Source organism: Pseudopodoces humilis, chromosome 2 (genome assembly GCF_049639895.1).
Source record: "Pseudopodoces humilis isolate 2021_Gansu_Grassland_sample_001 chromosome 2, ASM4963989v1, whole genome shotgun sequence".
In the NCBI taxonomy this organism is placed as follows: domain Eukaryota; kingdom Metazoa; phylum Chordata; class Aves; order Passeriformes; family Paridae; genus Pseudopodoces; species Pseudopodoces humilis.
This window is the reverse complement of record NC_142201.1, coordinates 26571307-26593636: the sequence shown is the minus strand read 5'-3', so window position 1 is coordinate 26593636 and position 22330 is coordinate 26571307. Positions and strand designations below refer to the sequence as shown.

Genomic DNA, 22330 nt, shown 5'->3' with positions numbered 1-22330 from the left:
CTGCTAGAAGAGATAACTTTGAACAAAATCACTTTCTGTTTACTTATTTGTACTGCACCCAAGGATTGTTTTTCCTGAATATAACGCATCTCTCTGATCACTGCAGCTTAATGGTAAGTAATTGCTCTGATAAATGTACTCAAGCTAGGGCTGCAAATTCAGTGCCCAGGATAGTGCTAACAGTAGTTGAAAGTTCAGCACAGAAACCATTCCTACTATTAAGTTTACTTTAAGATCATCCTCAGGTCCATAAGATGGCATCCTTAATACAGTTAATTATGGAGAAAAATAAGTAAAAATAATCTATCCAGCCTCAGGGGGAAAAAAAGTATACGGTAGAGTTTCAAACAGGAGTATAATATCCCACCCACACGTCAGCTTTTTGGAAAAGTAGTAGGCTTCTGAAGAAGGTTGGAGATAACTAGTGTTGCCAGACTGGTTTTTTGCTTCAGAAGAAGCAATATTCTAGTGTGGATTCAAGAGTTATTTATATAAGAAATGCAATTAAACATAATTTCTCAATTCATGATCTTTTAAAGCCACAAAGTAGCAGTTGAATGGCTGTTTGATTTGTCCTCTTTCCCACTGAGGTGTGAGGAAATGTGAGGGGGATTTTTTTTCACAGCAGTCTTGTATACCAAAAATTTCAGAATTTCAGAAGCAGATGCTGAACTTTGTTTCCTTCCTGAGTCAGTTGTCTTTCTATTACTCAGTCTTCAGCACTACCTCCTCCTGATATTTTGTTTACTTCTATGTAGTAGATTAAATTGGAAAATAATTCCTGAATTGTCTTGCTATATTAACTTGAATCCTAATATAAGCTTATTTTTATAGCAGCCACAATTATATATATAAAAAAAATCTCTTTTTTTATTGAAGCAGATGGACAAATGAGATGCCTCTGTGTGCCCTGTATAACAGCTAATCACTGTCTTCTGCAGCCATGCATACGAAGGCTTCTTACCATTCTTCCTTAAGTATTCAGACAGTCTAGTTTCACAGAACAGTGGGAAAAAGGAATCAACATTTTTCTGTCCTTGAAGTGTAGTTGATAGTGATAAATTAATACCTGAGGTAACATGTGCTGTGCATTATAAATCATATCACAATAAATAATCAAAAGAGCTTATTTGGATGCAGGGATAGAATATATATGCAATATTATGCATCTAGAACTAGATATAGCCTGAGACAGTCCATTCTTGCCTTGTTTATATTAATATATTTAGTGAAATGTGCACTGGGAAGCCTATCCCATACATAATGAGGGCATGGGCTCAATTTTCTTTTCATTATCAAGACAAGTATAGAGCATGCTTGCAGAAGAGTGACTCCTGCATACAGGAGTATCCTGTTGTATCTCTGGGTCATTATTTTCAACAACGACTTTACTGCAACAGTAAGAATTTTTCTCTTAATTACACCTTCCTTAAAACAAAGCAGGACTGCTGAACTGCCTAAAGCTTAGAGTTTAACAGGGAGAAATGGAACTGGAGCGCCTTTTCAGCTCATCCTCCAACCCATAATGCTGGGAATTTATGCACATTATTCTTTGTTCACGAATAATGTGGATATTATTAATTATCCCAAATTATAGAATGCAAAGGCATTCCACTCTTGTTGCTTTATACTGCAAAGCTGGCACCTACCCTTTTCAGTCCAGCTTACCTCTCTTCTTTTTATTTATCTCATCAGTCCAGGACCATCAGATACTGAACACTATATAGAGGACCATCCCTGATCACAACCTGAAATCCAAGGAAGTCTGCTAAGTCCAGCAAGTTTCTCTAAGGAGAAAACTGGGACAATATTGGTCAGGCTCAGAAGCTGGGATTAGGTGAGGAAAGTCTTACAAGATAGTGAGTAGTTTGGTCTGAGGGCAATCCAACTTGGTGCTCTGGGTTTTTTTTACAGAAAGCTAGCAGTTCTTCTGGTGGTCCCACCTGTGCAGCCTAAGACTGCATGAACACAATTATCCTGTCATGAAGTGAAAGCTTCCATTTAAGGTTTCTGGTAGTGTTGTGAAGTACTGCTAATTTAGAAATGCAGAATGAAGACATACTAATGAGAGTACTGTTACCGTGACATTACTCGTCAGTCTCACAATCTGCAAAGTTCTCAGTGCACAGATAAAAACTTACAGATTCTCTGCGGAATTGCAAGGGGATTGGCATTTTCATATTACCTTCAAGGTGAAATACCTTGACAAAATGGTTTCTGCTTCAAGTTTCCTAAGTGATGCAGAGAAGCAGTATCCTACAGGAATGCACAGATTGCTCCATATATATTACCAGGATACTCCCATACCACAGGAATGTGCCTACCAGCCCTTGGCTAACCTATTTATTTACAGACGTATAAGGCAATATGCTATTTAATCAAAGAAATGGCTAATACTACTGTGTTTGACCTCTTTCTTTTATTAGCATATTTTATGTTCATATTTTACAATATAATAAGTTATATATACAGCATTAAACAAAGTTATTAGAAAGTAAGCTTTGGCAAGACCTACAGGATTCTTTTTTCGATCCCATATGTCTTTTGTATAACAATAAAAATACTGTATACTAAATAAAATAATGTTAAATAGTCTGTGTTCTCATTGGCACCATCAGTTTCAAAACCTTAACTTTTCATGGCCCAATAAATATAAAAAGAAGAAGATTCCTGTATCTTTATCTTCTTTTTAACAAATATGTGATGTGTAGTTTTAAATGGCACATAAAACATAGGAGGCAGTCCACTGAATAACACTGTAGTTACACACTGGCACAAGAAAAATTGAACCTTGATGCTTTTTTTTTTCTTTCTTTCTTTCTCTTTTGTTTTTTTTATTCTAGTAGCAGTAGTAAAACCTGCAAATTCATGGTCTTGAAAATCATGTTGAAGATTGCTGAGCTGCAGATTTAGAGATCTTATTGAAGCCTGTTGAAATCTGTGTGAATTTGTTATTGATTTCAAGATGGCAAGAATTTCATGCCTAAATTCAACATCAATCAGCTGGTTAAATTTCTAATAAATGCAGCTTGCTGCATCATTGAAAGAAGAGTTAAAATCTTATCAAATTTGGCATATGCAGATTAACGAAGAGTGTGTTGTGAAAGAAAAGGTGGAAAAAGAATAATGAAAGGGATAGGTTTTATATTGCAGCATGTACTTCCTCTGATATACAAATCAAGTGCTGAAACGATACAAATATAGATGTTACAGGGTGATGCTAAATGTTTTGCACAATTATGGTACTATCATAGATAAAATTTTGTTGCTAAGTGATAGAATAATGGTTGTTAAATTCTGGGTAATGGTAAATATTTTTAATAGCATTTTGTTTAGTCATGCATTTTGAATTTAAGAAGTACTGCTTTGTAATTTATACGTCTCTTAATTTAGTGATTGCACTTGGTGAAATCCATCAGCACTATTTTAGCTATAAGTTAGGCAAACAGGTTTGGTAACTGACCTGTGGTCTGAATAAGTTTTAGATAAATTTTAACTGTGAAAATCAGTTAGTTAGAAAATCAGTTAAAAGAAAACCAAATTAGGTCAATTTTTGTACTTCACAAACTCACAATAATGCATTAGCTTCCACATGAGTTTAATGTCACTGGTGGATTCTGTGCTCATGGTCTTATAAGAGTATAGCATTAAAAACACTTTTTCCTTCGCATTTCAAGTGTCTTTAAAGAAATCTACTCTTTTTGCTCTTTGTGTCACCTGTGCACCACTGTTGTCTGGAATTCCTCTGGTTGGAATATAATTTGATATATAGATGTCACTGTTGGAAAAGTATTTTTAATGGTAGTGGACAATCTGGTTTTGGTTTTGCTTTTTTCTTAACAGTAAAGAAAAGATTTTGCTCTTAACTTGCAAGGAGTAACTGCCCACTTTCTAAACAGCTTGTCCTCAGCAAGTCAGCAGTTTGAATTTTTAATTTCTGAAATGCCAGTGTGGACCAAGAGTGCATTTACATGCATTATACAGATTGTTTTGAAGCACTTCAATCTGTAAATTATGTTGACTCTTTTTCCATGCAGCATAGTTAGTCAGTCTGAGGACTGTGCGTATACATGCTTGATGCACGTGCTTCTAGATTCAACAAACCCATAATAAGTGTAGAAAATGAAACTGGTTGGAGCAGATAGAAATGTAAGTGCCTAATGTGTATTAATTGATACTGTAGCTGTGGTACTGCTTCTGACTGTAACTGTTAAACCACTGAACCAAGTCCTAAGAGACACAAATATTTTCAGACAGCTATTCAATGCCTTTCCTGAAGGCCAGGCAGGAACAGTGTCAGAAGAGTTATTTGCCCTTCTAATCATACACAGACCACAAAATGGATGTTTGTGTCTCTGCTTATTATCAGCAACTTTTTAACATGATGATTTTGTTTAATGACATGTTTCATGCCAAGCTTCTTGGGAAATTTTTGCTCTGGTTTTGGTACGTGTGTTACTTTACTTCTAGAAGTCAAAGAGAAGAGCTTCCCATTGGTTATTGTGAGCAATTATGTAGAAGAAGCATCAATGGTCTTTAGTCCAAAGTCTTTGATGCAGTGCTTACTGGAATCACACTTCTGATGGGGAAGTGCAGGCCCCAGGCAGGCATGTCAGGATGTCCCTGCTGGTTCAGGAGCCGGCATTGCTTGTGCCCACTCCAGAATGTCTGCACACAAGGATTCGACAGCATCCAATCGCTCGATTTGCACCAGTTTGGTGAGCAGTTCTGGGATGCTGTAGCCTGCTGTGCTGATGCGGTCAAACAGCTGCATGCCATCTGTCATCCCGCCAATCTCATCCCTCTTCAGCCCAAAGCTCTCGGCAAGGTGACGCCACGTTTTCACTATGGCTTTCTCTGTGTTGTAGGTTGAGCTGAGCATTCGGCTGGTCTTCTCTAGGCAGTCAAATGGCAGCTCCGTAGGGCTCAGGCCTGCAAAGGGAGGGGTGGATTGTCAGGTGGCTCTGGGTACAAGTCTTGATATTTATTAAAGTACAACAGATTACACTGTTAGCAATGAATGCAGCTGAAATCTTTAAGTGATAGTTCATGATATATGTCTAGGTCCAAAGGTACTACTGCATATTACCAAATGAATTCTTCATAATGACAGTAGGGTACCATAATTAGGGTAAAAAGTTGCCTAGAAAAGAAGTAATAGATGAGTTGTATGAATTCCTGTGGCTCTGCTGTTTCCTTCAACAATTTACTAGCTGTTAGAAAAAGTACAGTACAACTGTGTCCCTAGTGAGCAGCCCCATTAATATACCTCTGCACATCAGGCTCAGTGTTTGAGCTCCAGAGACAGCTTTCACCCTTCCCTGAGACTTGTCACCAACAGCTGCCGAAACATATCTGTAATTGAAAGTTGCCCTTGTAGGAAAGTGAGAAGTGAGGTGAAGCAATGATGCTGCCAGATGCAAGCTTAGAAGTCTCTGCAACTGCTTAACTGTCGTTACTATTGAGAATCTCTAGGGAGGATTTAACACTCAGCCTGTGGGGAAAAGGCTGTTTTCTCCTGGACATAGAAAATATGTATTCATGTTCAGAAAACAGAGGAGAGAACCAGCTACAGCATTTTTCCCAAACCAGACTTTCGCTTCTGTAGTTTTCCTGCTTCTTACTCACCAGCACTAATTTGATGGGAGACAGAGCTCCCTGAATTACAGAATACCCATACACGTGCACACAGAGTTTGTGTGTGTGTGCGTGTGTGATGGGAAGTGAATGCAGTCACATCTCCTGTTCTGCAGGGAACTTAATTCGTATCTCCTGCTAAAACAGGTCAGGTGCTAAACAGGGTCAAAACACAGCCTGGAAACTACACATTTTGTTCTGAGATGTGGGACAATTTAGAGAAGCAGAGTAGGTTGAGCCTTGTGTCTTACCCTCAATCCTGACCCTCCCCAAATCACACTTTCATATTTGGAACTATTTTTTATCTGTTACCTTAAGAAATAAGACCAACAGGTCTTATTTCAACAGGTTTCCTCTAGATGGGGAATACAAAACTGCTTCTCTGCATCTTGGTCTGTGTCCCAACACAGTCCACCACAACTCCTGCTCTCCACAGGAAGGAAGCCCATGCATGTGCCCGGAGAGAAGCCGTGGCCTGCTCCAGTCCAAGCCCAGCCTGGACAGTTCTGTGGTCAGGGCACCACAGGGTTCCTGGTAAGTGAATACAAACCTGCCTACAGAGTGTCTTCTCTGGTTTGGGACTATTTTCCATAGATAGCCAAAGGCCTTTCTTACTCTACAACAAATGCTTGTGATCTAATTTCATGCTTTTAACGTAAATGGAAATTGTACACTCACCTTCCGCAACATCACATACATTAGCATACACGTCAAGTATCTTTTTCCTTCGACTTTGAATCTAAATGAGAAGAGTTTATTAAATTAATTTTTCATTTACAAGATTAAACAATTAGCAGACAGCAGTGGAAAGTCTGTGAGACATCTCCGTTTCATGGGGTTATTACACAGTAGCCTCAAGGGTCCCTTTCAAAGACTCAAAGAAAATGACACAGCAATTATTCCGTGAAGCACAAACATATTTCTGATTTCACTTGCCCCTGCTAGAGATCTTTCATTTCAACTTCTAGACTTCTTTTGAGAGCGAGTACATTTCTGCTCCAAGTGTTTATTTTATTTCTCTTTCAGACTGAAGCAAGCTCTTGAGAATGAGGACAAATCCAGTACCGTATATGCAACGATTAATGGAGGGATGTCTAGGTGAACCAGATCAGGGCTGGATACAGGGAATTAAATTCAGACTGAAATTGCCTTCTTCCAATAATCTAAGAGGACTGTAGAGGAGGGGATCTTCCTTTCTGTCTCTTGACATAGACCTGCTTAGTCAATTACTAATTACCTGAAATATTTTAGATTTAAAAAAAAAAGAAGTCAGCAAAGTTTTGGAGAGGAAAAATCTGAGATCCAGTGGGATGTAGTAATTTTTGACAAGAAAGAAACAGGACCGAAAACCTGACATTTTTCAAGCTAAAAATGGACACTTTTATATAGTTTCATTTAGCAAAATATTCTCAAGTTTTGGCTTTGGATTCAATGTGGAGTGAAAACAAATGTCAAAATGTCATGAGCTTAAGGGACTGAAATTTTCTTCCCTGTGCCAGCTCTCATTAGGACTGAGCTTTCTGAAAAGCTGTCTTTTTGACAGGACTCTAGCATTATCTCCACAAATTTGTCACTTTTCACTGCAAACAAGGCTTGAATAAAAGCTCTGCTTTCAGTACTTTGTTTTGTGGAAAGATTTTCCTCACTTTATTTGGACTGTAAAGGGCAAGGCACATGAATGACGTGGATTAATGGATTTGCAGCTGCAGAGCACAAAGTGGCTGCTGCACCTGAAGCGTGTCTGGCAGGTGCACTGCAGGGCAACGCAGTGCAGACACTCAGTGCTGTTCACAGCTTCCTCTTGTAATTTACGTGTGATTAGTCCATCCTGTTGCTATTGCAGGTTGGGATTAACTGTTTTAGAACCTTGAAAACAGGAAATTTTCTTTTAATGGGGTTTACTAGAAGTCCTCCTAAGAAAACTATTGGATGCTTATTTCTATTCTCCTCACACTTTTAGGGTAAAGAAGCAGGTTAAATAATTCCATGAAGAATTATGCAAGACACTCTTTTTACCAGAGCCAGATGATGGGGGATTTTTAAAACTTAAGCTGAAAGCAAACAGGAAATGTTTAGCCTGATGATCCTCTGTGTGGCAGCTCATTGCAAATGGGTTTTGTTATAACTAGGAAGAAGAAGACTTGGTTAATAGCAAGCCAACTGCTCTGAATATTCTTTCCTGTCCTAGTAATGCTACTTAATTCCAACTTGAAGAAAATTACTGCTTTTCTAACTTCTGGCAATTGGCTTAATTGTGACGTCCCAGTCATGGAGTGGAGAATCTTGATGTAATCTATACTTTCATTGAAATGTCTGTCTTCAGCCTTGTCAGCAGTCTTTAGTCCATGAGGATGTGTTTTTAGAACAGGTCTAGAAGAAATAGTTCATGCTTTAGGTGCACTTAGGAGCTATCTATCTAAATGACTCTGGAGAATGTATTTATGATACACGGTCTTTCGAAGGTAACCTGCTTCTTACAAAATAATCTGATTTCATGACTATCCAAGGTGTATTATCCTATTTCAAGCCAGTGCTTACAAAAGTATCATGAATTTGGATATTTAGAGAGACTCAGAAACCTGAACTTCAAAGTGTGAGCACTATTTTCAGATGGTCATAAATGTCTACAACTACAAAACCATTTAACTTGTGTTGAGATTTTGTGTGTCTGATCTTAGCTGAAAAGTGGTGTGTTTTGGGAATTTTGAGCTGATCCTCCCAGCAATTTAAAACATGCAAATATGAAAAGATGCATTTTTCAAACATTTTTTTTTCTTAAACAATATCTGATGTTTGATATTAATGATGTAATTTGGACCTAGCTATAGCCACTTAAAAATAAATTTGAAATACTAAACAAATCTGAGCAGACACCTTCTTTTTAAGAGTAGTTTGATGTTAACACAAACTGAAAGGTTTGTTGGGTGAGGTGTGGCCTTAACTGTGCCTTAAAGTACTCCAAGTGAGATAAAAAGCCCTGAGCGGTACACGCTCAGCAGGAAGAAGCAAAGGCCTTGCACAGCAAAACAGAGGTGTCTGAAGGACTGAGTGTCCTTCAGAACACAGGAATGACCTTCAAACCATGTGTGTGTTTTTCAAAATTCCACATGGAAACCAAGCACAACACCTGATATTATTGAGAAATCTGTGCCATGGAAATACCAATGTAGCTGGCTCAAGGTACTCAGATGTTCTGCTGTCAGCCAAATGCAACCTGCTTCATTGTTTTACTGTCTTAGGATTAGCTATGGCAGGGTTTTTTTCTTTCTTGAAACTATAAAATATAATAAAAAAAGCAAATTAATTAGTCTTGTTGAAAATTTGATTTTTATCTCTGAACACTATACATATGCATATGTCATTATGCAAAGGAGATGCTATAACAAATTTGTCTGGAGAAGCTCTTGTAAATCAATCTGATCTATCCTACAATGCATTGTGGGGGGTTGATAGTTTATATATTTTTTTCCTTTAAAGAAAGTAGAGAAATGTTCTCAATTTTTAAATCTTGAGGTAGCCTTACCCCAGTTGATTTATTGCTTGTTGAAGATTTATCTCTGGCCAAATGCACTAAAGATAATAAGCATCTCTCTGGAGTCCCTTGCTTGTCAACTGCAGCTTCTTCATCACTATCCATACTCCGGCTTAAAAGTCGTTCATTCTCAGAAGATGCATCGTTTTCACTGAAAAATGAAGGATATGGTTATCTTAGTGAAGACTCTCAAGGTTGACTCCAGTCATCTTCTTTTTGCTATCTGAGAGTAATGGAATAAAAGTGTTTTCCATTTTTTAAAATGCCTTTCCTCTGAAATCCTGTGAATGTAAGGGCCTTTGCCACCCCAGTGTGTATGTGCAATGCCCACCAAGCCACACAGTCACAGGTAGCTTGCAAGAATCAAAAATAGAGGGATTTTCCAAATGAGGACAGTGTTTAGCCCACCTTAATCATGTTACCCAGGCAGGTTTGGCTGCTGGGCAGAGATGAGATGAGGAAAACTACCACACCATGCCATCCAGATGATGCTAGGGACCAGGGATTTCCTTAAAGCCTGTAGCAGCTATTTTTGTACTTCCTATCTAGAATGGAAGGGGAACCTCAGTAAGGCCATGTGAGTGAGAGCTGCACGCAGGTCCCAGAAATTAACCTCTCAAAAGAGGAGATGGATTCCCAAGAGCTGATGAACTGGTCACAGAGGGAATAGGGAGGACCCAGGTGTCTCTTGAAAATGTCTGTTACCATCTCCTAGAAACCAGAGTAGAGAAAGCCTATTAATGCTGGTCTTTGCCCTGCTGCAGCTTCCTGCCAGCATACCCATCAAATTTATGTCTTCCACTGTACCAGGATGAATGATGACCATGTGCCTCCCCCATTACAGTGAAATTGGCAATATGTTTCTTTTTACCCACCTCTTGACAGCCTTAGCTGGAGTTGCTGTAAGTTTTTCAAACTCCTCTTTCTCAGAGAATATCACAACATTATCTGTAGAACAACAATTAGAGAAGTTTAAATTGGCAATAAGTTTCCAAATCAGTGCTTTGTGTCAGGAGCTAGTTCTGCTGGCAACCCTACTGACAAAATAAATCTCTCTGCTATATATTTAATTGCTATCAGAGGATTAAGTGACATTCTGGAAGTACAAAAAGCTAGTATAGACAATTCTTTAGTAAACTGGTGAGGGTTTTATATACTCCAAAGGAGAAATTGTAATTAAGAGAAAAGTATTAAGAATATTTAAGCCCAGTGTTGTCTTGGATAGAAAAAGCAAAACTAAAACAACTTGTACCTTGCACTTCTTTCTTCTCTTCTTGTGTGTTAGCCTGAGCTTCGACGTTTTTTACTGAGTGGCTCTTGCAACAGGCTAGAATATACAAATATAACACTAATTATTCTCAGAAACTTCCTAAGAATAGCATTTGCAACTATAATTTTACCTGCTGAACAATTACCTTGAGCAGATGGCTTTGTTTTTACAATGTAAAACATGATGATAAGGACAATGGCAATAGCCATTATGAAGATAGTAGACATAGCAATTATAAGAGCTGTAGCCAGATGTCCTTGTCCTGAAAGATCTGCTGGAATAAAAAAAAAATAAATGAAGGAACAACCCTTAGGATCAGAGAATAGTTAGCAGTTTGCAGTCTTCTCTACACATAGTTTGCCTAATCCTTTAGTTGATTTGAGTCTTGGTTGCTTGTTAAGCATTGAAAAACTTAGTGTTGCATCTCAAAGGCGAGTTAATTAAAAATTTCTCAAAATTTTGATATTTGTGCATAAACCAGTTAGTAGTATTCATTAAGAATATTTGATGGTATGATCCATCAGATACAAAGATGCAGGAAATTGTATTTTAATATGGGAAGCTGTACATATGCAAGAGTAGAAGCTTTTGTAGGACTGCATTCTGGGAATCAGCATTGACAAAACAAAAACCAGTAAATATACAAATGGAATAAGAGCTAAAATGACTGTTGATAACTGTGGCTGTCTCAAAAGCTCTAAGTTAAAAGGAGGACACAATGCACACATAGAATAATGGATGTTTTTCTAACAGATACTTAAAAAGCAGCATGGCTAGAAGGTGAATTTAAAATAAGCTATGTGAAAAGATATTCAGAAAGAAAACTTGCATGCGAAAGAACTGAAAAGGCATGAAAGGATGCGGAAAATTATAGATATGCTAAAAGGGTTGAAAGCTTTAGTTTCTCTGAAAATGTGATCCTAACAGTCGTGTTTTCAGACAATACAAAGAGGAACAGCATTGTCAGTATCTCATTAACTGCACCTTTCCTATTCTGTCTTTCAGGTTCAAAAATTTTAAAAGCCTAATGATTGTGCTGGAGAACTGGTTATGTTAGCTCAGTAAGAAACTGACCATATTTGTGCATGAAGTTGTTTTCACCATTCTAAGCTAAGTTTGCTGAGGCAGAGTGCTATTTCTGTAAAGCTACAAATAATGAGCTATATTTATTGCTGGCATCACTGGGTACAGCTCAAATCCTTTTTACGTTCAGCTGACAAACAGCAGTTTTGATTAACTGAGAAACAGAAATGAATTATTTCTAATAGCAGTTTTAGAAATCTGGAAATAGCGACAATGGAAACAGCAACAGATATTTTCAGTTTGGTTGTACATTGTTGATGCCCTTTTCAAAATAAAGAGCTGCTAAATTAACCCTGTGAGTGCATTCTTACCTTTGTGAGCATGCTGGTAAGGTGAGAAAGTGCTTGTGCCAGAGGTGCTTGGGAAAATGGCTGAAATGCCAGAGTTAGTGCCTGCACCTGCAGTGTAAACAAAAATGCCATAAAATTCAATGGTTAATTTGTCCAGTCAAAGGAATAGGTTGGTTCAAGGAAAGAGAGCCTTTAGTTAGCTTGGTTGCATTCCCATTTATTCGCAAAGGAGCCAAGAGCTACTCGCTCTTTGAAATGTCCCTAATCCCAAAACATGTTACTGGTACACTGAAAGCTGGGCTACGGACCCTGTTTTTGCACACTGTCCAGAGGGAGTGAAAGCCAAACTGCCAAACAGATACGAACTCAGAAGAAAAAGCCGACTATTACACATAGATTCCCGTATTATGGATCTGTCCTGGGTAGCAGAAAGTTTTCCAGGGTCCAGATGATTACTCAGTTTACCACTCCAGTATTTGCAACTGCAGACTGAGACTTAGCTGGTAGATTCATCCAACTAGTGCATCTCAAAAGCAGCCTTCACTAGCAGCATCACTGTAAAGCTGTGATGCTATGCAAACCCTCATGACTCCACTAGGAAAACCTAGGGAAAGTGACAGGTAATGGTATAAAGATTGCTTTTCTGTTCCATGGAGCTGTACTGTCATAAAAGGGAATTTTAGGATTTCCTGTAATGTAATTTGGCAGTATGTTTCTTATGATTTCCTGTCAGTCCAAATCTGTATTCTGGGGAGAGTGAAAATTCACTGAAACAATAAATGAAGAAGTTAGGGGAAAACCCTAACTTCATCCCCTCAGAGGGGTGAGATTGTCCAGTACAGGTTTCCAGGTCTAAATTCTACAGTCAAGGTTAAATTTTGTCATTTGGTTGGTGTCATGCACCAAGTCTTCAAAGCATTAAACTGAGTCATGACATATTCTGACAGTAGTAAACAATAGTGCATATTATTTAGAATAAAGCTGTTTATGGGAATGCTTTTATATAGGAGGGTGTTTGCACAGCATTCCAAAAGAGAACAAAAGTATTAGGGTTGGGAGTAAACATTACCTTCCTTCTCAAATGAACTTTAATGCCATTGGTAAGCATATAATCCAAACAGCTACTATCAACAGACACCGAAAATCATTTTCTATCTTGAAGGAGGTATGAAATTCCTCCTGCTTTGTATTAGCTGTCTGTGGAGAAAGTCCAGTGATAATTAAATTCAGCAGACCTGAAGGCAAAAAGCTGCCCCAGTCATCTAGTGTGCACAGCACATGGCTCCACAAGTTGGTTTGGCGACCAAAATAGATGAGAGCTCATTCTGTCCTTTTGACCAAGTAAATATTCAAAGAAATCAAATCACCAGGTAAACTACACAAAAAATCAAGTTAATACTGAGAAATACTCTATGGTTAAGAACAAAGCAATATGCACATTCTTCAAATGAAGAGAAATGTTTTTTTAAAAAGAAAAAAAAGTACTATATAAAGTAAAACCTGTCTGCATGTTCTGAATAAGAAATGTACACCTAAAGAGGCTGCAAAGTAAGAGTTGTGGATGTCTTCAAAAGAAATTTTCTTTAACAATCGTAAAACTTCTTTCAAACATCATTTGTTGGAAGGAAATGGATTAATTTGTTATAATTGGTATTTTTTCAAACTGAATAAGGGTTTTCATAAAGTTTTAAATATACAAATTTATTAATTCAGATGCATTTAATATTTTGCAAATGAAGGCTAGATTACATAAGTCTTGCCTCTGGTCCTTTCTCTGTGACAGATTTCCTTCTAAGAAGAATGAGTTATGAGCTCCAGAAACTGCAGTGCAGTAAGACTATCTAGGGATGATGTAAATGAAGCTGTCATCTGCATGTAGTGGGCATTAAAGACAGGTAATTTGTAGAATTTTAAGCAATTCTTCACAAAACCACACTGAAGCATCCTTGGTCATGACCTCTGTGTTTACTCATCGCTGGACAAGAGAGGAAATTTAGCAAATGGCCAGTAATGTAGCCTGATATTTTCCTTCATGTTCCTGCACAGCCGCCAGGCTTACGCCGATTCTTGCAGCCCCCCTGGCAAATCCAGTTACAGCCAACTGGAATTCTGCAAGGTCCTTGCAAGCTGCAACAAGCCAACAATACGCTAACAAGCTTCAGCCCATCTCCACAAATGGGTTTTAGCAAACTTGCCTCTCTTTTCCTTCACTTGAAGCATGAAGTCATTGAAGTATTTCTGCCTAATAATCTTTCAGTCTCTTGGTATTGTTAACTTCATGTTTTTCACCCATCTGTGAAAGGAAGTAGAGCCTTTCAAATTGGGGAGTCGGGCAGCAGCAAGTAGCACAGGAAGGGTAAGGAGGAAGGTCACCACTCTTCATTCAGCATCATTATCACATTTCACCCAGCTCCACCCCACAGCAGGGCAGGCGTGCTGCCCACACCATGCACACACATGGATATCACACCCCCTCCTGTGCACACCAGTGAGAGCCTTCAGCCCCAGAGCCTATGTGCAGAATGTCCTCTGCATGGGAACAGAGCCACCTCGTTTGTTCTGCAGTGCTGGCATGGCAAAATCACGGCTGGCACTAAAATGTGGTGGCCTTTTACACACGCCTGGGTGGGAGTTAGTCATTACACATATTTTAAGTCTACTGTCAAATTTAATAATTTGGCATATCCATTATGAGCCAAGATTTTTCTTTAGATGTGGCTTAGAAGAAAGTGCCAATTCATGCACCTGCACTACAAGAGGAACCAAACGGACACCTTCTGTGGAATTTCAGTTTATATCCCTTTACATGAGCAAAAAGAAACAACTCATAGCTGCTGCTTTATCCCAGTCAGCACCACATCACACTAATATCAGTTGTTCCTGTGCACATCCAGATTTGCATCCCAATCACATTATTAATTCTGCTTCCAATATCAATGACACATAATCTATAAAGACGTTAAATATAGCTCAGGCAGAGACATCCTAAGGTGTTATAGCACACCATATGGAAACAACTCTCTTTTTTTAAATAAAGACTGATGGCTGTAATATAGCTGTGGAAAAGACTGGTTTATATTCCTAGACACCTGTATGTAATACTGTAGGAATGTGATAAAGAAATTAGGAAAGAACTTTATCACTGATGCTTGGTCAACTTTTGCATTATAAATGTTTTTATAAAAAAACCCTGTGATTTAGTTGTAACTTTCTTGGAGTCTAAATAGAGTTTCAATTAAAAAAACTGCTCCATACTTATTGTTTAAAAGAACAATTGAATCTGTATTCACTTTTGAATGTTTGGGGATTTTAACTCAAAAGATAGCTTTAACTTAAATTACCATGCAGCTGCCTTTTGTTCTTTCAGGAAACAAATGCTGGGCAATAAAATCCTTTGTTGCTGTTGTTTCAATAAACCTTTCTGCTTTATGTAACAGATTATTCCAGTTGTTCTTGTACCTTGAGACAGAGCTTACAATAAGAAGTGGCAGACAAAACTACCAGATTTGTGAGAGGAGGAGGGGAAGGGCACAGGGAAGGGAGGATTTACCACCATACCCCCTTGCAAGTGTTTGTGAGTGAATAAAATCTGCTGCAGTAAGACACCATATGTGCCCCTGACATTCATTGCTGTGGGTATCAGCTTCCTGGTCCATTCAAAGGACTGCTGCTCACTAGCAACAGATTTATTTTTTTGTTAGTCTATTTAATACTTATAACATGTTATAAAAATCCTCAAAATATGTACACAACAGACTATCAGAGTGACCATAAAATAAGACACATTAACAGAAAAAGTGGTGTCTATATGTGTATCTATTTCTTGCTGTTGAAAGCTTGCTTTCTCCTGATGCATCCCTCCTCTCCCAGGCATAGTCCAACTATGAATGGCACAGATGAGCTGGGATTGCCATCACTGAGACTCTCTTATGGGCTGAAGTAGGATAAAGCACACATGCAAATAAGTAACTATCAGCCTGAAATATGAGATGAAAAATAAATTATACTGAGTTGAAATTCAATACAAGTAGACAGTTTATGGCTGACAAAGTTAAAACTGGATTCTAACTAAATCTAGTCATAAATAAAGACCTAGATATGTAGAAAGCAGGGGTCAGAACTTTTAAATAATGTAAATCTGTATTCAGGTGCTTACATGACAGGTTTGCTTTAAAACTTAGGGAAACAACACTTCAAATGGAATGCCTGTGCACATGGAAAGTCATGGAAGCTAAAGCAGCTGTCAAAGCCAACCTTCTTTCTGAGTTGCCTACATACGACTTCAGTAACCAAACATAAACCAACTCTGAATATATCGCAAATCACTGATAACAGAACATATTCTAGGCAATGGAGGATTGCATGAGGGATCTTTATTTTACATAATACTATAAGTAACTCTGATATTTTCTGGAGTCACAGGTAGATACTTCAGTTAGTGTAGGTAGCTATTACACCGGGAAGAACATGATGTAAATTAATTCCTGAGAATTAAACTTCTGAAAAGGATGATAGGAAAATTCCTTCTGACTTTTGCTTTCAGTCTGGTCAATCTCTCTGTAAGTAATCACATCACATAAAAGGAAATATTTTTTTGCTGCTGTGCTTTCTATAATGCCTATAACTATTTTATTTCTCTCTCCTTTTATTTTGTCAGAATAGAGAAGTAATGATGATTATAGGCCACATGGCCTTAGTCTGACAATTTATTTGCATCTGTTGAAGTTTTGTTTAGAACTCACTGGGAGCTGTAATCATTGCACAGCACTGGAAAGTCATAGACAAACACTCCATGAACTAAGCATCTGTCCAGGAATTCAGTGTTGTCACCCCTTTCTCTGCACAACATGAGGGCAATAATTGCTATTCAAACTTTGCTATCATGACTTTAGAGGAGCATCATAAGGAAGAGAAGAGACCTGCCTGGAGCTGGTCTCCCATTTCTCTGGTGTCCTGGTGGCCAGCCCAGTGGAATGGGTGGTACAAGGCTGCAGCCCTACAGGTTTTTCAGCTCCTGAGCCCAGTCAGAGCAATCCTGTAGAGACCTGCAGCATCTCCCATGGGCTGGTGGTGCTCACTGTGGGAGCTGCAGCTCCAGCACCAGTGAAAGCATCAAAGTCATTGGAGTGGTTTTATTGGGAAGAAGTGCACCAGGACTACATAACTTCCTAAGGGATACCTGAGCTCAGCTTTCCCAGCAGCTGAAGACAGCAAAGCCCACATTTTCATCTCAGATCCCTTCCCTTGAAGGCTGATAGCTGAAGCTGGCCAATTTTATCCTAAGGTTAGGTTCCTTTCCTAATATGGACAAATCAGGGAGGAGAATCAGGCCATACCATCAGCAAATAATAAAGCATGGCCTTCAACATTTCTCCCAGAACACATGTGAAGAGGAAATGGGTGTTCAGAGATCAAACAACTCAAAAAAAAAAGAAAATAACTTTGTTAGTTCCAGATAACAAGCCTATTCGTGTGCAGCCATAATTTAAAACAGAAGGACAAAAGGTCCTGATGTTGATTGTATTACAAAAGGATATAACTGGCAAGGAATGGAAATGAATGATATTACAAAGAATGGAAAGTTAAAACAAAAATCTCTGAAATAATTATTTTAACTAATGCAGTGGGTTTGGCATTAGGCTTGTTTGTGTTAAGCCCTTCAATTAAGGAGGCTGAGTTCTGAGTCTTCAATTTGGATGTGTCCCCCTGATTACAGCTCATCACACAAAACTATAAATTTTTAGCCAATTGTTCTAGCTCATCTGTTTAGTTCTTTTTAAAATTCTAATTAAAAAATAATAAAAATTATCTTTTCTATTTCTAGATGTCATTTGCTCTCTGGTATTTAAAAAAATAGCCTGACCACATATATTTTCCTTTATCAATACTTCTTTTTTATTTTTTTATTTTCCCAGGCTGTCATTGTTAGGTGCAAGACCTAAAAACTTACACAGGTTGGTTATTGTATCTGTTTTCATATATAAATCCAGCAAAAAAAGGTGAAATAAAGTAACATGAAGTATTTTATGCGCATATACACTTATGGATATATACAGTGGATTAAAAAGAAAACCCTCAATCAGTTGCTGAAGTTTTCTAGACAAATAATCCGTGAGTGGAAAAGGATTTGCATATTTATGTAATTGTGTAAATTCAACTTCAAAGTAGGTGTTCCTAAAGTTATTGTAGCAGGGTTTGATTTTGTTTTTCTCCAACATTTTTGAATTGGAGTGGCAAATATCGAAGTTTGAGGAGAAAGAGAGAGTTAATATACATAAACTAATTGAGAGTTTCAGCTGCTAAAAGACAAAGTCTCTTCTAGCAGTAACTCCACCTCTCTGCCAGAGAAACTCCATATATGGCTAAATCATCTGTCTTTTGCATCTACTTTTACACTGCGTAAAAGAAAAAGAAAACAACAAAAACACCCTACATAGTCAGAGGACTGAAGTGACTCCAGTTCCAGAGATGTTGACAGAAAATCCAGCACCATTAACTGTGGGAAGCCACATCTTAGAGTGGTTTGGTGTTCATTGCCTTAATAGTTTGATTCACGTGGAAAACCTGCCTCCCCTACCTTTTATCTGATAAAAGGTATCTGATATACCTGATATCACAGAGTATCTGATATACCTGATATCACAGAGGTATCAGATCCTTCAAACCAGTGAGATTTTCAACACCATAAACTGGTGACATGCTTGCCACAATTAAACCTCTGGCCTCTGCGAATTATCTCCCTTTCCTCCCCCTCTTTTCCATGCTATTTTGTGCTATTTATGTCTCAAGTCCTTTGAGAGGGAAAAAAAACACCCAACAAGGTGACACAGGCCCATCAAGGAATTTCTCACTTCCAGTCCTTTTTACACTAATATTTCCAGATGTTGGGGCGTGGGGTGTTCATCTTGTGTCCTTGGCCATTTCAAGTTTTATTGACTGCATTTGAGCTGAAAGATATTTGCTTACCCTTTGATCAAACCCAAATACTTTTTGCCAGATGAAATGTGTCATCAGATAAATTCCCTGAGCAAGTTCCCATGCAGGGGCACATACCCCTGGACCTGGCCTTCTGTAACGAACACATAGTCCAGGCACTTCCCCAGCAGGGAATGCTTACAGCTAAGGAGAGCGCCACTGCTCTCCTGTCCTGTCTCAGCTCTAATGAAGGCCTGAAACGGGATTTATCTGCCCTCATTTTTCTGTATAGAGTTGTAAACTCAGAGCTTGTCACCCCAAGCTTCCTACTTTTAGGTAATTTGCGATTCTCATTTCCTTGTGACCTGCTGGGTCACCCTTCTCTGGTGGTGTGCTGTACCCAGGAGAGTCTGAGCAATTAGGAGCTCTGGGGGAGAAGCAACACTGTAGTGTGGGGTTTAGGCTCCTAAATGCTGTTCATTGCTATTCTGAAGTCTCATCAGAGGAACAGAAGATTCCTGGGACCACTGGGAGTTTTTGTACTGGGTTCTCCATCCTAACAGCCAGTTAATAAGCAGAGGTTGATCTGCACAAAGAAACCATCCCACCAAAATACTGGTATTATCCTTCCTGTGACAGAAACAGTTAAGAAACCTCTTGTTAAGGTTATGGGCTCGGAGCACAATGCTTAGATGAGTTTGGAATTTGCAAACCTCAAAAAATTCCACAGTTGTGTAACACTAACATGTCACCTCTTCTTCGCTCTGACTGGTGTAATCTGATGACAGTGAAATGCGTGAAAAAGATCATCTGCTAATACCAGATTTTACACTGCCTTCCACAGCAACGGGGAGCATTTCAAGGGTTCCTGCAGCAAGGCTGATTTTCCAACTGGAGTACAAATTAATGCCTATGAACTGGGGCACTGCCAGGCCAAATGGGGTCTGGAGACTTAGATATCATAAACCAAATTACCTGAGCTTATTGGTTTGAGGGACTTGGATTTTGAGACCCTTTCTTGCTTTTTGAACACTTGTAATCAAATGGTTGATTTCATGGACTTGATTAAGATGGAAATATTTAGTCCTTCTAGGACTAATGTTTTCTTTTATTTTAGTACAGAATCAAATTGATGGTTTACACACCTGCCTAAATTCCTCACAAAGATAATACATACTTATTCTTGTGTTTATCAAGCTAAAAATTGCATGTAGTTGATCACTTTTGCTGATCATACTTTCTTTATAGAAACACACTACCTGTTGTATCTGCCAGATATCCCACAAAAAGACAAAGATTTGTTTTCTTTTAGGTGAGTAATAGCCAGAGGATCTGGTAGTTTTTTCCCAAATGAGTAAGTTATAACATGTCTGATACTACTAATAACCCATTTCAGCATGTTTGAGACAGCCCATCAGAGCTGAGGGAGGGATTAATTTCCAGCTATGGATTAGCAGCCCACATGGTTCTATTCCCACCGGTGGGGCAACCAGGTGTATCTGCATCCTCTTACCTTATCCCCCCACGTCCCACCATGGCTCTCTATGCTGGGTGTGTTTGGGGTACAGTTAATGTTATTAACAGCAGCTAGTATGGGGCTAAGGTTTGGATTTGTGACCGAAAAGGGGTTGATAATTCAGAGATATTTTCAATATTGCTGAGCAGTGCTTACACAGCGCCTTTTGTGCCTCTCAACCCACCCCATCAGTGAGGGGTGTGGGGCTGCACAAGGAATTGGGAGGGGACACAGCCAGGACAGCTGAGCCCAGGGATATCCCACCATATGGGGAAGGAGGAAGTGGAGCGCATTCAGAGTGATGGTGTTTGTGCTCCCAAGTCACATTACATGTGATGTAGCTCAGCTTTCCTAGGAATGGCTGAATACTGAACTGCCCATTGGAAGCAGAGAATGGATTCCTTGCTCTGCACTGATGTGTGTAGCTTTTCCTTTACCTGTTTAACTGTCTTTATCTCAACCATTGAGTTATCTCACTTTTTACCCTTCTCTTCCCTGGGGTGGGGGGAAGTAAGTGGCTGGCTGCCTGGGGCTGGACTGTCAGCTGGGGTTAAACCACGACCTTCCTACCCTTGTAGTACTACCCTACCTCTGCACCTTCTTCCTGTATCTCACATCTGGGTCCCCCCTAGCACCCTTACCTCACCTCCTAAACAGATGTTATCTCACCAAAACCACGCTCACCCTGCCCTTCACCCACTCCCACTGTCTCAGGCAGAAGGGCAATCTCAGGGCTGGCTGGGTTTCTGCAGCCAAGTAGGATGAGCAGCTGTACAACACACCAGTCCCTTGGCATGCAGACAGCTCAGAGGAGATGCTTCCTTCTGGACTGCTACTGCTCACCAGGAGCCCTGTGAGGTGGTGACCAACCCCTTGCTCCTCTGAGCTCTTAAACTGTAGGAAAGGTAGTAGATGCTTGTGTCCTATCCTCCTTTAAAGTGCTTCCCAGAGCTCCAGTGATAAACAGTTCTGCAGCATCTGAATGAAGCAATTCCTATTTATGGACATAAATAAATGTTCTGGGACTTTCAACCCCTGCCTTCAAATCAAGCAGACAAAATATTGCAATTCCTTTTCATTACAAAGATGTCTGAAAGAAGAGAACATGGATAGGATTTTTGTTTTAGATGCATCAAGTTTTGCTGGGGAACTGCTCATTTTTTCACTTTGTTTGGGTTTTTGTTGTCATTTTGTTTTAAAGCTTTTTGTGCTGATCTTCTCCAGATTCTCTGAGGGAGTGTCAAAGTAATTTGGTCATTCAGAGAGAGCCTAATTTTTCCTTTTCTTTTCCTCACTTCCTTTGCCCCCTATAGGAGACAGCAGCTTCTGGGGGGTTGCCTCTGCAGGACAGGGCTGGTGTGAGCTGTCCCTCCTCCCCATGGCATGAGGATGGATAAGGCACTGCACGTACATGGCATGCAAACAAACAGGTACCTCTAGGGTGCCACACACACGTTCATACATGATTTCTTCAATTAGCAAACTACAGACCCTTTTGTCAATTAAATCTACAGAACTAATTTTCTTATCAGTGCTGACCACCAGACATCAATGTCAACCCTTGAATCACTTTGCAGCCAAAGGATATGAAAAGGTGTGATGCCCTTTTACTCCTACAAATTACAAATCTACAAATTGTCCCATGTTTTCCTCCCAGGTGAACTGAAACTCAGTTAATAAAAAAAAAAAACACAGACACGGGATTTCCTGGACTTACTGGTTAAGTAATCCTAATAAGTCTTGCATGGTGTATCTTAACAGATGAAAACTGGAGAGCAAATGAGCAGTAGTAGGTCCTAAAATCAAAGATTCTGATTTTTCCTCAAATGATAAGCATTCCCTCCCTTTGTTGGCAAAGCTAGTTGGAAGCAGAAATTGTTTAACTGGAGCTGGGCTTATTGTTTGAACATAATTATCATCACTGAAAGACTTCACATCAAGCTTCCAGATGATTTTAAGTCAAAACCAGATGAAATGCATAGAAATATCAGAACACTTACATTCCTTGGTGTTGGGAGGTGCCAGCAAGCATGAGTAGCAAACCATCCCGTAGATGTTCCGAGGTCTGTTTTCCAGCATGTAGTAAC

The 22330-nt window shown here is 39.1% G+C and overlaps 1 protein-coding gene across 2 annotated transcripts in view; it reads right to left on the bottom strand.

The window, feature by feature from the left end:
* Positions 1–2601: 2601 nt before the first annotated feature.
* The window catches only part of EDAR (ectodysplasin A receptor), a 72665-nt gene continuing 52936 nt past the window's right edge, over positions 2602–22330 (bottom strand). Inside the window, exons 5-12 of one of the 2 annotated variants that reach the window (XM_005516572.3) lie at positions 22244–22329; positions 11834–11920; positions 10585–10713; positions 10422–10496; positions 10045–10117; positions 9161–9320; positions 6316–6376; positions 2602–4932 (exon numbers count right to left, since the gene is read on the bottom strand). In XM_005516572.3, the coding sequence (XP_005516629.1) occupies positions 4613–4932; positions 6316–6376; positions 9161–9320; positions 10045–10117; positions 10422–10496; positions 10585–10713; positions 11834–11920; positions 22244–22329 (991 nt within the window). In that variant the 3' untranslated portion in view covers positions 2602–4612. The remainder of the gene's footprint in view (positions 4933–6315; positions 6377–9160; positions 9321–10044; positions 10118–10421; positions 10497–10584; positions 10714–11833; positions 11921–22243; position 22330) is intronic. The other variant, XM_005516573.3, reaches the window with a different exon arrangement.